Genomic DNA, 21,859 nt, shown 5'->3' with positions numbered 1-21,859 from the left:
CCCCCAGTCCCAAGCCCTTCATCCCACTCCCACCTCCATCTCATTCCTGTGCACCCAAGAAGCATGTTAAATGTCTTCTCCACTGACTAAAGCCAAATAAGAGTAGAAAACATAAGGCTGTTAAAATGGCAAAAAAAGTCTAATTCATTAACAAAGACCTCCTTCCTCTCCCTGGTTTAAAAACAGCACTACTGCCTTTATTTCCCAGCTGAGAGAAGCACCTTATGTTTATGCACACTGGGCAGCACCACTTGCATGGCTCTGAAGATGCCCCATGAGCAGCACTATTATTATCATCACTTTTCTGGGGTATTTGGTTCAAGCACAAGCAGAAAGGAGATTGTATGACTGCTGCTGTTATCCCCATGTACTCAATGCATGAGGACCCCAGCTGATTTTCTGCTCCCCTTCCCATAAAGGCTTTTTATTTTTCCCTTACGATGCAGCCTCAGGAATATGTTGTGTGGCAGAGGTTTTATACCATGTAAATGATGGATATTGTTCATGTACTGATTATGTCAAACCCAGCTGTTCACCTTTGCTAGGACTGCAATTACTTTAATAGCCACTGAAAAACTAAATTGGGGAGAAAAATAACAGAAACTTTCCAGTATGGCTTTCTAAACTAGAGCACTGCCAAGAGTGACCTGACCTCAGACAAGTCACATGTAGCCACTTATTTTAAAAATTAACTGAGCTTGTCCATGCATGGAAAACTGAGCACTCTGTAGGGCTTTGGGCACAAATGGGTCCCAAAAGGTTCAAAATTCAGCCCAGTCACATCTTCTTCATTTATCACCACCTGCTTAAGCTGCTACAGCACCCAGATCTTCCCAGCAGCCAAACAACCTTCTAACACTGACATCAAACACACAGAATAAGGTCAAACAGCCCACAAGACGAGCACATTGACCCTCACCTCTCCTCTTCACAACAAGTTCACTCTCCTCCATAGAAAAATGTCAGCATGAAACAAATTTCTTCAAAGGTCCCCTTTTTGCAGCTGGAGCAACCGTTCCCCATTCCTCCATGTAGTTCCCCTGTTCCTCCTCCTCTCCCTGCATCACAGACAGATGCCAAGCCATGGAAGTTATTCTTTTACAGCATCTGGTTCCTTGGCAGACTCCTCAGGCAATTATGTTCATAGTTTTAAAGCTGTCTCCAGCTCTGCTTCATGAGTTTGCTGCTTTTGGCTTGTAGCAGTCTCTTCTCATCTTCCCTGTCCATCACACTGGCTCAATGTTGCTTTTAAAATATGGGAATCAGAGCACTTGCATCTCCCTCTAATTAGGAGCACAAATAAACAATACCCCACGTTGTTCTTTAAACACAAGCACTTATTTTACTTTCACAGCCATTTTCAGGAGGCCCTGGGCACCCTCTTGGTCTGGAAGCACCATATACTTGGAGTCATGTGAAATGACTGACACAGCTTGGACAATTAAACCTCCACACAAACAAAGCAGGGGTTTTAATTCTTTTTTTTTTTAGAGAGGTTTGCATTTCTACTTGGATGCCCCCTCTCACCAGCAGTGCTCAGAATCACCTTTTTTTTTTTTCCTGCAGACAAAAAGGCAGAAAAACATCCACACAGAACCAGGGAAATCCCTACCTGGAAGGCTTCTGGATGAATGGGCTCTCTCACAAAGAAGGATATAGTCCAGCCTTAAAAAAAAGTAGCAGGGGGGTGTGGGTGTGGTGGGAATCTGTGATCCCCAAAAGTCCTCCCAACACCATAGGAAGGATTTTGCATTTACTACCAGTGAAAGGTTGCAGACAAACGGTGAGGGACAACATAGGTCATCTCCCTCATCATCAGCCCAAAGCAACCACCTCCTGGGATAAAAGGATAAGCTGATGCTTGATCCGGCTTTTCTGATTAAAGCTGCCAACAACTAACAGAGATCCACACACCTGTTCAAGGACCTGCAGCTCATTTTGGATGAGCCGAGGCAAGGCCACCACAGGGTGACAACCTCTGGGCACCACTGGCTGGCACAGGGCACCAGATTGGGCTTCCCAAAAAAACAAAAACAAAGCAAACAAAAAAAGAAATCCCAAACCACGCTGTCTCAAGGGCACAGAGTCACCACGCTGAGGTCTCACAACTTAATAACAGCAGAATAAATTTGGTGGAACTTCAGCTGTTAAAGAGGCATTTCAACCAACTTCACACATTATCCTCAGGGGATGCTTCATGGAAGCAGCACCTTTGCCGTGTCTCACCAACGGAAACAAGCTGCAAACCATTCCAGAAGCACACTCACTGTGGCAGCTCCTGACCTCCCAAAATTCTCTCTTTAGAGAAGTAAGTAACAGCCTGGCCTATTCCTCACTGCTTCCTACCATCACTGGCTCAATGCCCAGAGCACAATTAATTGGCCTGGCTTGTGAGAGTGTACATCCAACTGGATGGTGTTTCTCTGCCTCAGGAAAAACCACGAGCCCACGTCCAAATCCAGCCCAGGACCCACCAGGAATGGCTCATGCATCTCCCAACCTGGAGAATGTATGGCCACAGCCAAGAGCCACGATGGGAAAACCCACTATGTGACTCTTTTCCTTTACTTTTTAGCACAGACACAGCTTAAACCTTCTCTGTCTCTGGGCAAATGCAGAGTCCTCACCATGAGGAACAGAGGGGCATTCACTGACTGATGGACAGACAGACATGAGGGGTGCAGCCATGGCACTGGCACCCAGTTATAGCAGGTCTGTTCATCTAATGGGGCCAGTGGCTTGAGATGCTTGTGCTGAGCAGGTCAGAGGAGGAGGGATGCTCTCCTCCCCTGGGCAGGAGGGAAGCTGGATGCTCTATCAGTCCTCATCCCCAGCATCCAAAGGCCCCATCTGGAGCATGGAGCAAACAGACCGAAAATGGTGCTCCCTCAGCACAACGGGTGCAGCAGCACTGGGCTTCCTCATCACATTTGCACTAACCTCCTGCCCCCCCTCTCTGCTGCAGAAGTGCCCAGAGCCCAGCTGAGAGAGCAATCCTGGGTAGGCAGGGATGCAGGGCATATTTATTCTTTTTGAAGTAATAAGCCCATAAAGAAAAAAAAAAAACACAACAGATTTAAGCATTTAAATGCATTTCCATAACTGTTTGCAATGATTCTCAGGCAGCAGCCTTCATTAAACTGGAGCTGAGGCTGAGAGCACCAATTAGCAGGATTTTAAAAAAAATAAAAAAAAAAGTAATGAAACTGCTGCAGTTATCCCCAAATAAGGAGTACAGGCCCAGCCTCATATTTTATGCCTGGTTTTGCTGGAAACGATGGTGGGTTAATGCTCCCAGAAGGTGGAGTGCACAGTCCCCCTGAGCAGCCCCAAGGCTGTTTGCACAGCACCATTTGGCTGCTGGGGGAGGAAAGATGTAAAATATGGCAGGTCATCCCTACATCCACTGCAATAAAAGCAAGGAAACAAAGGAAAAAGAAAAATCCTGGCAAAGCACTGGTGGACACCTCCCTCTGTTCATCAGCCCCCAGGCAGCTGGAGGAGGAACCAGCAGCCGTGAACTGCCCAGCAGGTCTCAGCAGTCGCTCACACCCACTGTAGAAGATGCTTGAGCTACTTTAAAATCACATAGAAAATTAAAATTACTCTTTTTTTCCAGTCATTTGATATTCTGGCAAATGCTTTAGCTTTATGCTGTGCAGGACAGTTCTACCAGTGGACCATGGCAACGTGGCCCTGCTGCATCCCTGCTACTCAGCTCCCATCACGGGAACTGCTTTCCAAAGCAGTAAAATTACTTATCCAGTTTTCCAACCTACAAAAGCCTCCATATCAACTTTGTCCAGTTTAGCCTCAGACTGGCAGCAAAAGACACTCAATTGTGCAAAACACAAACCAACAGAGAAGATCAAATCATCTATTTAAAGGGTGAATGTTATGGATTTTTATTTTTTCTGTAAGAGCCATGAGCAATTATTTTGGAGCACAAAGATCTTAACCATTCATTTATCCTGAGAATAAAAGTGGGAGAAGAGGAAATGATTGCTTTTTCATTATTTGTCGCACTGCCAGTACTGAATCAAAGTCAGAGGACTGCCAGAAGATCTCCTTTGATCCAAATAACTATCATTCTCATAAACATTTCTACAGGGAGAAAACCCAAAACCCCAGTCCAATCTTTCCACCATGATTCTAAAGATAAATATATGAACAACAAAAGAAATCTTCTTCTTCTACACATAAGACTTTGCCATTCAAGCCAGGCACAAAAGCTTTTTAAAAGAGATGCTGTCGGGGGGGGATCCAGAACTGGACTAGAAAAAGCCAAGCTTGAAGATTCACATCATCAGCCCAACACTGTAACATCACTCAGAGTGAGTTTGAGAGATCAAAAAAAATTATATATATATAAAAAAGATTTTACATCAGGAACCAATTTACTTTTGCTGCTCCACAGAGCAATCATGCCTCAGGACCCACAGCTAAATGGCTGGAGCTCACATAACTGGAACAGCAAAGAAAGCAGTGGAGAACTTTAATGGCTTATGAAATTCAATTGAAATTGATGGTTGGAAAAGTGAAACATTTAACACCCCACCAATTTAACATCAGTGCACATGTGTGCATGTACACACAGACCTGGACATGGACCACAAAAGGTGGGAGCTCATTTTCCACTCACTTACATGTCCGTGACCCCCACAGTGCTCCAGGGAAGGAGATGGCACCCTCATAGACTAACTTAAACAATATATAAATATTTTAACACCCCCAGACCTTTTTCCACCAGAACCTTTAATATAAAACCCGTCTTTTGTGAAAATGGCAATACATTATTACGACCTGCCCCGTTCACGTCTCTGAAATATCAGAAGCCACATTCTGCATTTCATCTTCAGCTAGAGCAGGAACTCAAAAACCCTCCCTGCTATTTGAGAAGACTTTGAATAAAGTGTTTGCAGCTGATGTACTTTTCCAGCACAGATCTCTTCTGTTATGAAGCCTGTCTCTGATGAACAGTAGAAAAATATTGTTGACAGGGGTGTACTTTTCCATCAACTCAAAAATATCATTTTGCAGAATATTTTCACAGCTCAGCAGAAGGTGGAAAGAAAGACAATATTATGACTAGATAAGAAAGAAAGAAGACATTTGTTATAATTAGCTTATAGTAGTTTTCTTGTTGGTTTTGGCTTGCTGGAACAAGGTTCTTTACTAGTCAGAACCCCAAACTGACTTACAAAGCCTTCAGGCCAAACTCATGACAATCAAAGATTAACCTGGGTAAAAACAATTAGAATTTGGCCAACTTTAGACACCAGGCAACAACAAGAACCACCAGTAACCTTGACATCATGACCTCTAGTGCTCCAGGTGCCTGGTCAGAGGGTTGCTTTGGGATGAGATGAGATGCAAGAAAGGAATGGCCACGTCCTGGCAAGTGTCACACTATCATTTATGGAGCAACTCGAGGCACAGCGACACTGCTGACTCACAGAAGGACTGAAACAGCAGGAACCACTGCACTGGAGCATCCATCATGCCACTACCACCGTGCCCTGGGAGCAGGCACAGACATGTTCACGTGGGCACTTCCCACAATCACACCACAACTGAGCTCGCTCCGGTGCGCTGAACCAGTTGATTCATGGGGAGGCTCTGATGTGCAAATTAATCATTATAACTTTTAACTGAGCTAATATAAGCGTCATATGTTGTTAATTACACAATGCAGGGAGAAAAAAAAATCGCGAATGAATTTAACCGCTTAATCTAATCGGGATGTCAAATTTTGTTTTAATTACAAAATGTTGCGTAGCAGCAAAGCATCTGCTGCAATTCAGCGACTCTGGTCCCACAGCACAGTCCCACTGCATCTCACTCGGGTGCTCAGCATCCAGCTCTGCTCACTGCAGCCCCAACCACCCCCAAACACCAGGCCAAGCCTGTGGCACTGAGCTTGCGATGCTCAAACCCCACCGTTTGTAACCCCTCTTTTAATCTGAATGAACATTTCCATACGCAGGGGCAGAAATCTCTACGATCTTCCCCCAACTCAGTGCTTGTCAATTTACATAAGCAAGAATCGAGTGGTGCCTTTGGAGCCTGTTTCCTCTCGGTCCTTTCAGTTAAGGGGAAAGGAAAAATAAAATGAGATTACAAAAAAAACCCAAAACCAAACAAACCAACTCACCAAAAAACACAAACAAAAAAAAAAAACAAACAAAAAAACCACTCCCGAACTTTGTAGTGCCTAGAGCAAGTTTTTACAACCAAATTAAAATCCCTGAATGTTGTGGCTTTTAACGGAGACACCAATACAGCCAAGCAGCCATAGCAGGGCAATGCACCTGCCTAATGCATCAGCTTGAGAATGTGTTACCATGAGGTACCTCATGATGAGGTTGCTCTCTGTCCGACTGTCCCTGCAGAAAAACATCCACCTGCCAATAACTCTGCTGGTAATTACCCAGAGAGTTTCAGGGAGGACAGAAGTCCTCTGAAATGTAAAGCAGAAACATAGTATCTAAAAAAAGACAACCTATTGTCTCCTAATATTATTTTTTAACTTGATACAGCTCCCACTTGCCAAAAAGAGGGGGAAAAAACCAACACAGCCTCTGAGCACATTAATGTGCTTCAGATTTTGCCACAGTGTTACCCACATTAAAGCAAAAACCTGCAGTATTTTTGGTTGGGTTTTTTTTTGAACACCAGGGGGCTGATTACTGTGAAATGATCTTAGGCTTCTCCCACTAAGTGGACAGATGGATTGCTACTTTTGCAACTTCTTTTTGCAGCGTTGAATTCAGTTCCTGGCGGGAGGCTCCGTTCCAGCACTCTCCAGCATCATTTCTCTCCTTGCACTTGTCATCTCGCTTCCCAGCCTGAGGCTGGGGTATGGATGGGGCTCTCTGCACGGCACGGGAATATGTGCACACACCCTCTGAGCCAAAGGCTGGACCCCACCATGTCGGTACCACACGAGCCCTGCACCTCTCCCGTGCCCACCCTGGGGGAGAGAGAATAGCAGAGCCACACCAGAGCCCCACACCTGGATTTTCATGCCAAGGGAGCTGGTGGTGATGATATGGAGAGAAATGCCACCAGCACGAGACACACCAAAAATGAGGTCTCTCCAGCATTCCAGCAACCAATCTGGAATTTAAAAGCTTCTGCGAGGTGAGAAAGAAACAAAAAGCACTGCTAGGGAAAAGTCATCTCCTTAACTGTTCTTTAAAGGAGAAATTTTACAAAGTGAAAACTGAAACGCTGCCAAACTTCATCCCTTCTTCCCTGACAAACACATCGAGCCCATTCAAAGCGGCTCACGAACAGTTGTGAACAATTTGGGTCCCTGGACAGCAGTCACTGCACTTGCAGCCCATCATTCTCACAGGCAAAACACAGCTGGTCAGGAGAAGAACTCAAAAGAAACGTCTCAGCATTCAGGGAAGGGAATTGCTCATTCAGAAGGTGCTTTTTAGTAATCAATCCTCTGAGGGGACAGTGCCTGACGTGCCCACTGTTGGGCATCATCCTACTGCAGCCCAGGGACCGCAGCCCCTTTAAGACAAGGACAAGGGACAGAAGGAGGAAACACTCAGTTTGATCCGAGGAAGTGAAAAACCCCAGGAAAAGCAAACTGCCAGCCCCAGGAATGACTAAGCACAGAGCCAGGCAAGGCAGGCACGGGGCTGGCTAAAGCAGCCACACAGCACCCGTTCCCAGATCCGTGCCAGCTCTGAAGATGTGCTGTGTGGAAAAGCCATTTCTGAGGGGGGGGGAAAAAACCAAACCTAAACCTAAAAACAAGGACCCAGTTCTTTAGCAAGCCTGTGAACTGCCTGTGAGTGTCTATAAGCATCCTCATCCGTCTGTAACTCCTGCTGATGCACAGATAGCAATATATGGGTCAATAATTGTTTATCTAAAGATATGTGTCAGCCCATCTCTCCTCCGCTCTCTGACAAACCTTTTACAACAACCACTTACTTTAACCCTGAATTATCTGCCTCTGCTCATCTTCAGGGAGAATCAGCACGGCAGAGAAAGAAGCAGGCAATTCCCTGTGATCTGAAAGCTCACTTTCTAAATCAAATCAATTTTTCTAACGTAATTTGCCTCATCTAAATCACTGACCCATGCATTTTCTCACAATCCTTTGACAAGCGCTGCACCAATTGAAGCAAAGCTAAAACACTTCAACCAGACCAATTCATAGAAGTCTTTAGAGGAATTCTTTCATCGCTTTAATTAATTCTTTAAGTACCACAGTGGGATGCTCTGAATTCAAACCCAGTCCAAGGAGTAATGATTATACTAATGGGAGAAGCTTCGCAGTAAATAAATGCAAGTGCCCTGCTGAAAGACATCATTTTCAATAGGAGACTGCCATTCAGGGAAGATAACTGTGTTTTGGAGATAATAACTCAGATGATGAAGTCCCACAGACTGAAGCCTGAAACAGCAATTCCCAGACTCTCCACACCTAACAGGGAAGCATTTTGATGGATACACATTAGAGCTGGAGCTGCTCCTGCTCTCAGCCCTTTGCTGGCCACTGTCCCACCACGATCATCACCTCGGACACAAGTCCATGTAGCAGCTGAAACTGTAGCAATGCAGGATTGATTCACCCTGTCCAGCTGCAAACCCTCTCCCCTCCCCACCCAGCCTTCAGCTGGGGCTGAGCATCAGCCACGAGAGCTGGAATTTATCAGTGGCTCTTTTAACACAACAGACCACAGGCACAGGGGAGGGATGAGGGTTTTGCAGCTGTGACAAAAGGAAACTGCTCATCTTGGATGGGCTCAGTGCTGGAAACCACACGTGGGGCGTTTGCCCAGGGGACGTGGGGAGCCAGGCTGCTGACACACACTTGGACTTGTCTTTATTGGCACTGCTGGCACAGGAAGGCAAGGTGGGACTGTCATACTGCAGGTGAGCTGTGGGAAAAGAGAGCCTAGGGCAGTTTGGGAAAACATCTAAAAGTTTGCTGGTTGGTGCTAGAACCAAAGCAATGACTTCTCTTTGACCTTCCCTTTTTTTTTTTTAATTGGCTAAATGCAATAAAGCCTTCTAATGCATTCAATTTGTTGGGCTGCAATATGCTTTCAAGAGAAAGGGGAGAAGACATTTTAACTCTGGATGAGCAGGATGCTTTGATAAGACATAGCTGAAGCTGTATCCAGGAGCTGATACTTGTCAAACTCTGCATCCCCCAGGGCTTACAGCAGACACCAGCAATCTCATTATGACACTGTAATAAGTGAAATAAGGTGCAGAAGATGGATATTTGGGTTATAAAGGGATATGTCTGAAGAACAGCTCCTCAGTGCAGTCCCTGAAAAGATGTCCCCAGTGCCCATGGGCTGCCCAGCTCTGTCATGCCAGGGAGGTGAGGGCTGGGCACCATCACCTGGGCTCTGCTTTGTAGAGTTGTCTTTGATTTAGCAATAGAGAACATAAACTCCATCTCTCCATTTCTGCTTATGACTTCCCATAACAGTTTTAACAGGCTGGTGCAAATCAAACACAGCAGAAGAACCAAGTGTTAATTCAGCCCTTCCCTAACATAACCCATGGCACTCAGCCTCACAATGCCAACTCTGGGGCAGCCAAGAGAGCCCTGACACTCATCCACAGGCCTCAGCACAACTCAGGATGGGGCCTGGAGATGCCAAGCAGCTCAGACACCAAAACAAGCCAGGGCTGAGACATGGAGGAAGAGATGGTGCCAAAGCAGGGTTCAGCACACCAGGGCCAACCAACTGGCCACACCACCTCAGCAGGCTCCCACCAAAGGGAGCCTCACTCCTCGAAGAGCAGCAGCATAAAAAGTCAGCTGTCATCAAAAAATAACCCCAGAGCTCGGCTTCACCCAACACCTCTGTTCTCCCTCCTGCTGCCCCAGGGCCCCTCATGGCAATGATGGAGAGGACAGACCATGTCTTTGATGGTGCCCACCCTCTTCTCTAAAGCCCTTTGAGATCTACAGGTGAAAGAACGATGAATTATTCATATTTGAAAAGGAAAAAAATGGCTCAACTCTAATAAAATTCATGCTAGCTTGTGTTTTTCTCTTCCTTGTTTCTTGTCTTTAATGGAGTTGAGCCTTTTTTGCACCAATACTCATGCTAATAACTTTCAGTGGACTACTCCTAAGTGAAAGACAGGAAATGAATAACTGAGCTGCATTAAAAGAAAGAAAAAAAAAGGAAACCTTTGTATATTAATTCTCATAGCTGTCAGAGATGAGGATTTAATCATGTTAGTAACTAAGCTACTCCATTATTTCCAAACACCTTGGAGCAGAATGTCTTAGTGGGAGATGAATGAGATAGTGGGACTGTAACTGCTTTCCAAGTGTTTTCAGAGCATAATCTATGGCTCATCACCACGTGCATTTCAAGTCCTTGCCCTTTCTTCTCCAAATAACCTCCAGCTGTAAATGTATTTACACACCAGGTATTTACATGCCAAGCCCAGCTCCTTCTTTAGAGCATTTACCACTCTCTGCTTAACCATTTGTCTCTGTTTAATAGATTTGCCTGGCTGTGGTTTTGGATGGGTGATAGGGTTGGAAAGTTGGGGATTCAGGTCATCCAATAAACGATGGGAGGAAGCAGAGAAGAAAGTAGGCGGATACAGGAGAGGTCTAATGGGCTGTGAAGAGCTCTGCCAAAGGAAGCAGCAGAAGTCCTGCTGCATCCCTGAAAACCAGCCACGCTCAGGAACAGACTGTACCCAACAGCCATCAGAGATGGGAAAGGCAGCTCATTCGCCAACTTTTCCAGCTCTAATTCCCATGATTTGAGGATGGCTGAGGCACACTGGCCTTTGAGCTTGCCCTGACAGAGCTCTGCTGCTTCCAGAGAGCTTACCTTCCTCTCTGGGCACCTCTGCTGCAACCTTTTCAAAGCCTGATTCACCGTGCAGGCGTGTGCTGTATCCTTTTTGCTCTCAATGAAAGATAGTTAGACTTCGTGTTATTGGTCCCCTCTACCCCCAGCTCTCTTAAGTGCCTTTCAAAACCACCAGTGACATTCCAGACTGCTGTAGCCCCATGGAATCAGGGACAGAAGCACCGTGAGTGGGCTGTTGTCTCTCACCAGACCAGGTGCTCACACTGGCCAGGGATTTGCCCCATGCAGACATCCAGACCAACTCCTTCCAAAGCTCATCTCTGATTTGCTACTTTTTCAATCAAAAATCCAAGTACCAAAAACCAGCCAGCAGCTACTGACTATTTGCAGAGTTTCTAATTACTGCTCGTTGCATAGAAACCTGCTCCATCTGCTCAAGGGTTCCCTTTTAGGGTGCATGGCCTCTGTCTTTTTTCCGTGTGAGTTTCATCCTTTTTTTTTTTGAGCTGCAGCATAAATGTTTTGTTTCCAGAGCTGCAGCATCCATTAAACAGCCCTCCTTCCCCGTTGTGGCAAAGGTCTTACTGCTAAGCAAAAGCTGTGGCTAATTGACAACAACTCCTAAACTGAGATATAAAGTAGCTGCGTCTGTCACTCATGCAAACAGCTGGCTCTGGCAGCTCAGCTGCTAAATAATGGAAAATGGTTCAGTTTTCTGACTCGGTGAAGATCCTTTATGAAAGAAATGAACATCTCTGGTGCTACAGAGCCATGCCCTGATCATTTCTGCATCTTAAAAATCTAACATTGCCCATAAAATTCCTAAGTAACATAAACCCTGTTCCTTCCACTACTCTCCCAATCAGAAAAACTGGATTTAAATCACCTGCTGGCAGGTTTATTACAGGGCCCACAAGCAGATAAGGTCCTGTGCACCAGCCCTCTGCACTTAACGGGAAATAAATCTCTGCTATGCCATCTGTTTTTGAAATGTTTCCATACAAGCAAAACAAAAAAAAAAAAGATAACTTCACCTCTCATTTAACATTCTAAAGGATTTTATTTCTGGGGCAATGAGGATGACATTTTTCCCTTCTCTAGCAGAAATGTTTTTCTTCCCCAGGCTGATTCACCAAATTCTCCCAGCACTGTGTATTTAGGGCACCTGTTACCCCCGTGTGGATAATTGGCTTGGGATGGGGACAGTTGCTTGGCCAGAGGCACCACTTCCCACACCATCCAGTGGGCTGGTCACAGTGGAAACACCATCTCTGAAGCCTCCTGAACCCCTTGGCCTGGCCAGAATAAGGATTTTCGTCCCTGCTTCTCCATTTAGCCCCAGTCTGAATTGCATCAGTGGGATTTTTCCATCATTTCCTCCCATCCGGGGCAGCTCTGTGGCACTGTCACTGATGTCAAGCCAGAACTGCCTAAAAGGGGTAGTTTCACACCACCCCTTTCCTCACAACCAGCGCTCTGGCTCCTGCAGAGCCTTTCACTGGATGGCAGCACCATTCCCCGGGGCAGGAGGGCACACAACCACAGAGCCCTGAGAACCCTCTCCCCAAGATTTACCACCTTTATCACCAAAAGCCTGCAGGTCTCCTCCTCCACTGCAGGGGAGCGACTGGGCAGAGCAGCTCCTGAGGGCCAGCTGGTGCAGGCACGGTGAAATGAGCAGAGCTGGTTTACATGCAGATTCCAATTAGTTTACTCAGCAGACGGCAGCCCCGTGGAAACCCCTCTGTTCCTGGCTATCCCTCACCCCTCAGGGCACCCCCTTTGCTTCGCCCCTGACTACCACCACCAAAAAAATCAGAATAAACGGAGTTAAAAATCAAATGCTGCACTTCATTTTCACTCCTTTGCCTGAAGTTGCAAGAGACAGGACAGGATGTAATCGTCACTTTCAAAATCATCTCCTGTGACAGGCAAATTGATCAAGTGGGGAGGTTGAGATGCTTTTGAACTTGAACAAACTCACTTCCATGAAAGATGGAATGTTTACATTGCCTCTCAATAGCGTTACTCTCCAGATTTAAGCCATAAGCTGCCCAGAGTGGTTACTTTAGCCTGCTGAGAGGTGCATAGCTCTTGCCATTTCATCACCAAAATTTGGAAAGAAAGAGTGGTTTTGGTGGGGGGGGGGACAAAAAAGGGAAAGAAAGAGAAAAGGAAAAAAGAAAGTGTGCTTGAATCTGGAGCACATCATAAATTCATGAAGCTTTCTACATGCTGTCAGAAACAAACACATTTATGTAAACAAAGAAAAGCTCAAAGTGTGCTGCAAGAGAATTTTTGGATAGTGTGGAAGAAACATTAGTATTTACATTGCACCTGAGACTCAAGTCCATCATGCAGGCTACTGCACAAACAGTGAAGTCCTTCCACACTGAATTTACCCACCACACACACTCCAAGCAGCCCTTGCTTTACATCCCATTGCAGCACTCTACGTCACAGGGAATGGGAACACCCAGGGAAAGGCAGACACTGGGCAATCCCCATCCCCTCCCGTAAGTTATCCCCAGGGACCCCTTTGCTTGTAACTTCTGCCTGCCCATTCTCACATGGGAACAGCTTCCCCTGAAATGCCAGCTGGGAAACTCCCAGCAGCACGAAATCGAAGCATCTTCCACGACATCTAGAGCACCACATGGTAACTCACACTCCCCAGCCTCCGTGGCACGTCAGTGCGAGAGGATCTGACAGCCGTAGTCGGGGAAGGCACCACGTGCCAGCACATCAGCTGAGCCACTGACAGGGGTAAGAGCTAATGCTGTGCCAACAAACCAAGTCACTGTTTGTCATTAACAAACATTAGTTATATTTAGGCGGGGAGGGAAGGGGGAACCCCGTTCTGTGAATTAAATTTGTTGAGCTGACAGTATTTACTTCGGTGGGATGGCTTCTCATTCGCTGGGAGGTTTATTAAGGCCAGAAGACCTTAGTTTCACTTGCTTCATGCAGGATGTAGGAGACTGTCACCTCCCCTTTGTTCCCCGGTCACACCTCTGAGAGAGAGCACAGGTTTGCAGCCACCCACACGAGTGAGAGACATGGCTTGGTGAAGCCACCTCTCCATCACAGCAAAACTCCTGCTTCACACCAGCATCAGCCACCGAGGTCAGGACAAGCAGCACTTGAGTTGCCATAACCCAGTGCTCTGAATAACAACACCCTTTGCTTCCCCCACCCTTCAGCAGAGGGACCCTGCTGGGACACAGCCAGTACGGATCTCCTGAGCAGCCTGGCTGCAAAGCACATTTCTGAGGAGCTACAGAGAAGGGCAGGAGGACCCCCATTCAGCGTGGGGTCAGCACGGTGGAATCTCCATCCCACCAATGGGAAATGGCAAAACCCTACATACCTACATACCCGGGTAACTCAGATCCCTCTGCCATGGTCCTGGTGCACAGACTCTTCTCCCCAGGTGCTTTGAAACAAGGGAGTCCTTGCCCAGAAACTGTGCACACCAAACATCTGCCCGAGCTCAAAGAGCAACCAAATCCGTGATTGCAAACCCATCACAGCAGTTAAATAAATGGAGCCATCTCTGGCTCAGGAATGCATCCTTGATCCAAAAATCCTTCCCGAGGCACAAACCCTGTCCCAGCCTCAGCCAGCCTCTGCTCTGACCTTGTACAGCTGCTCCTGGGCTCGTACCTTCCTCGCCATGCTAAGCTGCTTTAAACATGGAGATAATAGGGCTGGGAATGCCTATCATTCCCAGCAATAAAATACACCAAATTAATTGCACTTCATTGATTTTTTTTTAATGTAACTATTTTGACATTCAAACCTCAGGAGACTCCACTGATCAGCCAAAGAGTCAGGTGTCAGTGAATGGAGTTCTGTGACCAAGCCTCACAAATCCAAGAAAACAGTCAAAACCCAAAAACAGTCAGTGATGTAGACTTCCCCATTTCAAATACGAAAAAGAGGCTGCAGCATCGGTGACAGGAGATGTTGAAGTGAAAAATGCTGTGCAGGGCAAGTCACACAGTTGCCTCCTGCATTCCCAGAGAGCCCAATGCTGATCACAGCAACAATGCATAAATCCAGAGTAGCTTCACTGACTTCAGAGGAGCTGCTCTAGATTTACACTGATGGGAAGTAAAATCAGAGTATCTGAAATATATTGCTCTAATGGATGCTGGAGCAAGAGGCAGTATATTTCAGACTTCTTCCCCTACCCCACTATCCCCCAAATCACATCATTTTGAACAGCCACTGCATGGAATGTTGAGATCTGCACTAATCTGAGGAAAATAACTCACATTTCAACAGTTCTGCAAATCTATTGTACCGTAGATAACACAGGTCTTTCATTTCTCTTCCTAAAGAGCCTCTGAATAAAAAGTGCCTCCATATTATGTAGAGTGATACAGGGACACATAATAAAATAAGCATAATGTCTCTCCACCCACACCTCCCCGGAGCCAGAGTCTAAAAGCAATTCGCAGGTCCCTCCTCACGCTCAGATGACAGCAGCCCAGGCGCATCCTACAGGGGCTGAAGGAGCCTGTTCAATAAGCTCTGCACGCCCCATTCCCGCGTTCCCACACCTGCTCCGGGGTGCAAGGCAGGGGAGCGAGCCGGGGGAGAACAGCACCAGGCACGAAAACAAAATATTCAGGTAACTCATCCAATGCCACTCACAGGATACCTATTCATATAACCTCGGAGACAGCTCCGCCGCCGCCAGCGAGGAAGGCGGCCAAAACCCTGCCTAGATGCCAGCAACAAACGGGGGCCTGCTGCCAGCGAGAGACATCCTCGAGCTCAGCGTGAGCGGCCTTCGGCTGCCAAGCACACACGCACACCCTCTGCTCGCAGCCGTGCGCGCCAGCAGCCGGGCCGCCAGAGACCCGGGGCAGGAGAGTGATCTCTTAATTGGACCTTCACAAAGCTATTTAGGGGACCTGCCTGACAGGCGAACAAATGCCACCCGCTTTGAAGCGGCTGGAGAAACTCAGCCTGATGTATCTCCGGTCCCCGAAACGCAGCCTGCCCGGAGCCGGCCCCGGCGAGGGGGGAAGGGAGGGAGCAAAGGCAAATAAATAGAGAAAAATGGCAAGAGCCCAACGCGACCGTCTGTGTGAGCCAGGAGCTTTGCAGGGATGGCAGCACCGCGGCATGACTCATGCAGGTGTCTCTCCCGTCTGCAACAACCCAAACCAAGATGCGGTTCGTTAACCCCTGTAATCCAGAGGAGAAAGCGGAGCTGGATCGCAGCGAGCCGCAGGAGGACCAGCACAGCCCCGGAGGGAGGCGTTCCCGGGCTCTGCCACCGCTCGCCTCTTTGGGAAGAGGTTTCCCCACATCCCAAACCCCCTCTCCACACACAGACGTTGCTGCGGTCCACGCCAGGGGTGGGACAGGGCAGGGGCAGAGCTCCGCTACGAAAGCAGAGGGATGCTGCAGCCGAGAGAGGCGCAGGCGGGGAGCGGATTCGTTATTCACAGCTTGAGCTGAGAGCGCACTGCGAGTTCCTAAAGCGCACATTGTGCAGGGAGGATTCAGAGCGGCGGAGAGAAATGGGTACATCGGTAGGTTTGCAGCCACTAACTGTTTCAAAGTGGGTTTCCATATGTTTAAGCACTCAGAGCGCTGGAAGAATTACACCCACAGCCCAGTCTCACCATGGTAGCTACCCACACAGGAGGAGAGAATATCAGGGGAAAGATTATCATTAATGTGGCTAAGCAATAAATAAAAAAAAAAAAAAAAAGAAAGAAAGAAAGAAAACTTGTTTCTTCGCTGCTCCTAACTCTCTCCTCAAATAAAGGGAGAGGTGCACGAGTACAGGGCATCACACTGGCAACAGAAAGCCACCATTCCGCAGGGCAGTGCTCATGCCCTGTGTCCTGTGCTCGGTGCCGCACTCCCCACAACCCGCACCCCACTTTCCATGCCCTGCCCCCCAAAGTCTTGCACCCACACTCGGCAACCCAGTTGCCGTGTTGTGCTCAACAGTATTTCCAAGTGCCCCCGTGGCTGTGCACTCCCCAGCAGAGGAGGGAGCTGGAGGGCAGGGGCAAGCAGCACTTTTTAGGGTGAGCAGAGCAAGGACCCCTTTCTGTCCATCATCTCTGACGGACATCATCAAGGCTGATGTTTCCTTCTCAGCAAATTATTCCTACTGCCCCTGTAGAGACCTTTCCTAAAACACCTTCCCTACTTCAATGCATTCCTTGTGCCCTCCCCAGGAACTACAGCTGCTGCTATTACCTCTCCCATGGATCACTCCCTTTTCACCTAAAATCCTTGCATTTAGGCACACTCTTAAAACCCCCGTGAAGTTTCCCCAGCAGTCCAGGCTCCACGCTACGGCCGAACGTGTGCACCGTCCCGAGCAGCAGTAAAAGCAAACGAATCCCCGAGCAACTTCAGCACCGATGCACCTTAATTAATTAGCTTTTAACAACCCCTATTTATTAGGAACAACATCTGCCAGGGAGCTCACGGGAGCAAGCAGAGAAGAACGTCCCCAGAGAAAAGTCCTGCTAAAGACTTTCCCAGGGGCACCGGGTCTGGCTCTGCCAGCCTGGGGGTGAGCCCTTCCCCGGCAAACACCCATCAGTGGGACCCGAAAGGCTGCTCCCGAGTACAGCTGGGGGGGAATAAAAAAAAAAAAAAAAAAAAAAAGAAAAGAACAGAGGGAGAGCAGCTCCCAGCCGCGCTCCCTGCCTCGGAGCTGGCTGCGATAAGGGAATCCCACCTGAGCCCACACAAGGGCCTGACCCCTCTCCCTGCCAGGGCACGGAAACCCGTTCCCCTCGGAATAAAGCGGAAGAAAGGCGGCACGAGTATTTTGTTACCGAAGGGATTTAACTCCTGCACATCCTTCCCCTCACCAGCGCCCGTGGATAGTCAGAAAGGACGAGGAGCATTAGGGAGGAGCGGGGGTCGGCCGCGCTGTGGAAAACCCCAAACCCCGCGACCCTTCTCCGTCCCTCAAGAGCTGTGGCAAGCCCAAACTTTTCCTTCCCCCCCCCTCGAGTCGGCAGCGACCCGCTGGCAGCCGCTGAAGCCGCGGGGCAGCCCCCGCGCAGGAGGCCGGGAACCCGCGACACGCGTGGGGAGGGGCGGGGGGACACACGGGGAGGCAGCGGGGGGGCTGCGGCGGCGGAGCTGGATGGGGAAAACTTTGTGCGCCCCAGAGATGGGGCTCGGAGCGCGTCCCACCCGCAGCGCTGCGGAGGGAGCCCGCGGAGGGAGGGATGGGGAAAACAGCCATAAATAAAAATGGGGGAGGAGGGGGGGAATAAAAGAAATAAGAAGAGTTTAAAAATAAACAAAAAATAAACATGAGGGGGTAAAAAAGAACAAACCACAAACATAACCACGGTGCCGGGGTCGCGGCGGCGGGACCAGGGGTTACCTCGGCACAGGAGCAGCAGCGGCGCCAGGAGCAGCGCGGGGCCCCGGGAGAGCATCCTCTTTGTTCCATGCCCAGAAGTAGTCATGGTGCTGATTTATTTGGAGAGGGGCGGCTGAGCGGGGCGGGGGGGGCCGGGGGTGTCGCGGCGGAGCCCGTAACCACTCCCCCCGCTCCCGCCCGCTCCTGCTCCGTCCGGCGGCGGGGCCGGCGCCCGCCGAGCGTGGGGAGGGGGGTGTCCCCTCTCCCCGCCGGCCCCGCGCTCACGGCCGCCCCCGCCGCATCCCCGCCCCGGGGGGGCACCGGCGCCGCCCCCGCCCGCGGCAGCAGCAGCGGCAGCAGCAGCGGCGGCTCCCCCGGGGCAGCGGGCGCGGTGCCGGGGGCTGCGGCGGCGGCGCGGGCGGGCGGGCGGGGGCGGTGCCGCCGGGCTCACCTGAGCAGGGTCAGGGCGGGATGAGGGGACAGCCCCGCAGGTGCCCCGCAGCGCCCCTCGGGAGCAGCGAGAAGGGGAGCCCCGTATAGCCCTTTTCTCGCCACCCCCACTCCCCCCGCCCGATGCCGGCGGCCCGCGGGAGTTTCTCCCGGGGTGGGCTGGGAGCGCCCCGGGGCCGGTGCCGCAGCCCGGGGCGGCGGCGGGGGAAGAGCGGGGTCGGGGTTGGGGTTGGGGTTGGAGTTGGGATCGGGGTTGGGGGGGGTCGCTCGGCGGCCGCGGGCGTCGGGAAGAGCGCGGGCCCCCCCTGGCGGCCGCCGCCGTCACTGCGCGGGGCCGCTGCGGGCGCGGTGCGGGAACGGGCGCGGGGGGAGCGCGGGGCATCCCAGGGGTGTGCGAAGGGTGTCCTGGGGGTGTGAGAGCATCTCAGGGGGGTGAGAGTGTCCCGAGGGGTGTGAGAGCATCTCAGGGGGTGTGGGAGTGTCCCGAGGGGTGTGAGAGCATCTCAGGGGGTGTCAGTGTGTCCCGAGGGGTGTGAGAGCATCTCAGGGGGTGTGAGTGTGTTCCGAGGGGTGTGCAAAGGGCACCTCAAGGGATGTGAGGGCATCCCAGGAGCTGTGCAAAGGGAGTCCCAAGGAGTGTGCAAAGGGTATCCCAGGGGGTGTGAGGGTGTCCCAAGGGGTGTGAGAGCATCCCAAAGTGTGTACAAATGGCATCCAAGGGGTGTGAAAAGGGAGTCCTGAGGACTGTGCAAAAGGCATCCCGGAGGATGTGAGATTGTCCCGAGGGGCGTGCAAAAAGCATCTCAAGGGGCGTGGGGGTGTGCAGAGGGCCCCCTGGGGCTGTGCAAAGGGTGTTCCAAGGGCTGTGCAAAAGAAGCCCCAAGGAGTGTGAGGGCACCCCGGGGGATGTGTGAAGGGTGTCCCAAGGAGTGTGCAGTGTGAGTGAGGAGGGTGCCCAGGGCAGTGCTGCCAGCACCAGCAGCACGCCCAGGGGAGCCTCTCACACACCCCTTCCCAGCGGGATCACCCTGGGTGGCACTTTGCCAATAGAGACAAGCGCTGCCCGTGTTCCCTTCCCTGGAATGTAAACACATCCCAGTGTTGGAACCAGAAATCCACTCAAAATCCACTCATCCCTAATTGCTGGGAGTTGTTACTGTGATTGCAGTAAAACCAGCGAGGTAGAGAAACAAAAAGAGAGGGAAAACTAAACCCATCCCCTGGGCTCTCCAGCAGTTCTGCAAACACGTCTCCAAGTTTGATTTTTTTCTCTCCCTGCATAAACAAACGCTTCTGTAGTACTTGCTGTAATCTTGTTTGCTCCATAACCACTCCTAGGAATGTCATAAAAAATTTAACTCTAATATTTTACCACTCCACACAAACACGAACGTGAATAAATGCTTATCTCCCATGTAGGGAAATGTACATCAGCATGAAAGCACACAGGAATCAACCTCAGGCTGGAAGAACTGGACCCACACAGGCGGGGAAAAAACAAAATCCAAGAGGACCCAAAGATTTGGTTTCCTCTAAGAAGATAAAACTAATAAACAAGTATATAAAATGCCTAAAAAGCAGTAATGAGAAGCATTTTGCTGTCTGCTGTTGGTACCTGATCTAATAAAATACCACCAGAATATTTAGTTGCTGGTGGAAATCTGGTGATCCAAAATAAGGGAATTAGCTGCTTTAGACATCCCATTTCTTTCTTGGGGAGTGGGGGGGATGTTGGGTTTGCCATGGGCAGCCAGATGAAGGTCCATGGGCCGCCTCTGACCGGGATGGGTCACTGTGGGTCTTGTGCCACTATGAAAGAAATGTGCAAAGGGGTGTGCAAGGGACATCCAAGGGCTGTGCACCCAGAGCATCCCAAAGATGTCCATGAGCTCTGCCCTGTGGCTCAGCTGTGTTCCCTGGGGGCAGCAGCTCAGGGGGTTTACAGGGGCACAGTGTGATAGGAGACAACTCCCCTGAGCAGCTCAAACCCAGCACTGACCCCCTGGTGGGGTACCCTGGACCAGCACCTTGTCCTGTCTCCCTCATCAGCCCAAATCCTGCACACACCTTGCCTTTGTGGAAGCTTTGGGAAGCATTTAGACTTTATTCCGTCATTGCTGTACATTTTTAAGTAGGATTTTATATCCAACATGTGAAAGAAAATCCAAAGTGAGAAATTTTGCAGACTGCCAAAGTGCTGACAGGGAAGTGATCCCACTTTCAGAGATCCAGGTGCATTGGCTGAGAGGTGCTCATCCCCAGTCCCTTTCTTCCCATGCAGGACTAGTCTGGTTAACATCTTCCCAAACTTGTGCTTAAGATGGATAGTAAGGCTGTAGTGATCCATTATGTGCCTCTCAGCCTAATAAAGCAATAAACTCTTCTCCCTCCTCTGCAAAATGCTTTAATGCTTTTACTGCCTTTTAATGAAAGGTAATATTCTGGTAAAAATGAAGTGGAAACAAGTATTAGGTGGTGCCTACAGACTCTAAGATAGTTGCTCTGGTATTGCCTTCTCTCCTTCCAGCAGCTTTCTTTGTGTTGCAAGAAACAAACCATAACAAAACCAAATACAAACAGTAATAAACACTTCTGAGGCTTTGGGGCTGAACACTAGGGACTGTGTACAAATTAACAGGTGAAACACAAGTTGTCACAGGGAAAGAGCATCAGAATTAGGGATTTTCCAGCTCAGAAAATGCCTTGCAGGGTGAGCCCACGGTGGAGAAGCTGCTCCATGACAGGTGTTCTGGGGAGTGGGGGGAGCAAACCCATTGGAGAGCCAGCTGATCACAAATTACAAGGGCAGCCAGGATTAATTTCCCTCACTGAGGTTAAAAGAGGAGGCGTGAAAAAACAGAAGGGGATTATTGGGAGATGCAAAAAGCATGAGGAAGAATTGCAGATTAATCAACAAAATAATAAACAGCTACAGCTGATGAAGCACAGCTTCCTCATCAAAGCAACAGGACAATAAGTGCTCCTCGACTGAGTTTGCACAATTCGTTGGAGCTTCTGGTTTCCATATCGCTGCTGAGCCATTTCCAAGCTCCTTAGCTGTTTTACAGCCTGCCTTGTCTCTCCCTGTCTTCTTCTGGTGCGAGAGCATCAAAAGGGACGTGAGGAGATGCCACTGAGACAGCCGAGCCGCCCGCGGTGCCATAATCTGTGTCTCCCATATGTGATCCTCAGAATAATTCTTTTCCCAAAGGAG

General features: G+C 49.4%; 1 protein-coding gene across 2 annotated transcripts in view; it reads right to left on the bottom strand.

Annotated features, from left to right (window-relative positions):
* TMEM132B (transmembrane protein 132B) overlaps nt 1-18,463 on the bottom strand; it is a 231,313-nt gene extending 212,850 nt beyond the window's left edge. The window contains exon 1 of one of the 2 annotated variants that reach the window (XM_064675197.1): nt 18,217-18,463. In XM_064675197.1, the coding sequence (XP_064531267.1) occupies nt 18,217-18,301 (85 nt within the window). In that variant the 5' untranslated portion in view covers nt 18,302-18,463. Of the gene's footprint in view, nt 1-15,923; nt 16,003-18,216 lie in introns of those variants that run through there. The other variant, XM_064675199.1, reaches the window with a different exon arrangement.
* Nucleotides 18,464-21,859: the final 3,396 nt, after the last annotated feature.

The sequence above is a fragment of the Pseudopipra pipra genome, chromosome 18 (genome assembly GCF_036250125.1).
Source record: "Pseudopipra pipra isolate bDixPip1 chromosome 18, bDixPip1.hap1, whole genome shotgun sequence".
Classification (NCBI taxonomy): domain Eukaryota; kingdom Metazoa; phylum Chordata; class Aves; order Passeriformes; family Pipridae; genus Pseudopipra; species Pseudopipra pipra.
Note: the sequence above shows the minus strand (reverse complement) of the source record. Positions and strands in the feature narration are given on the sequence as shown.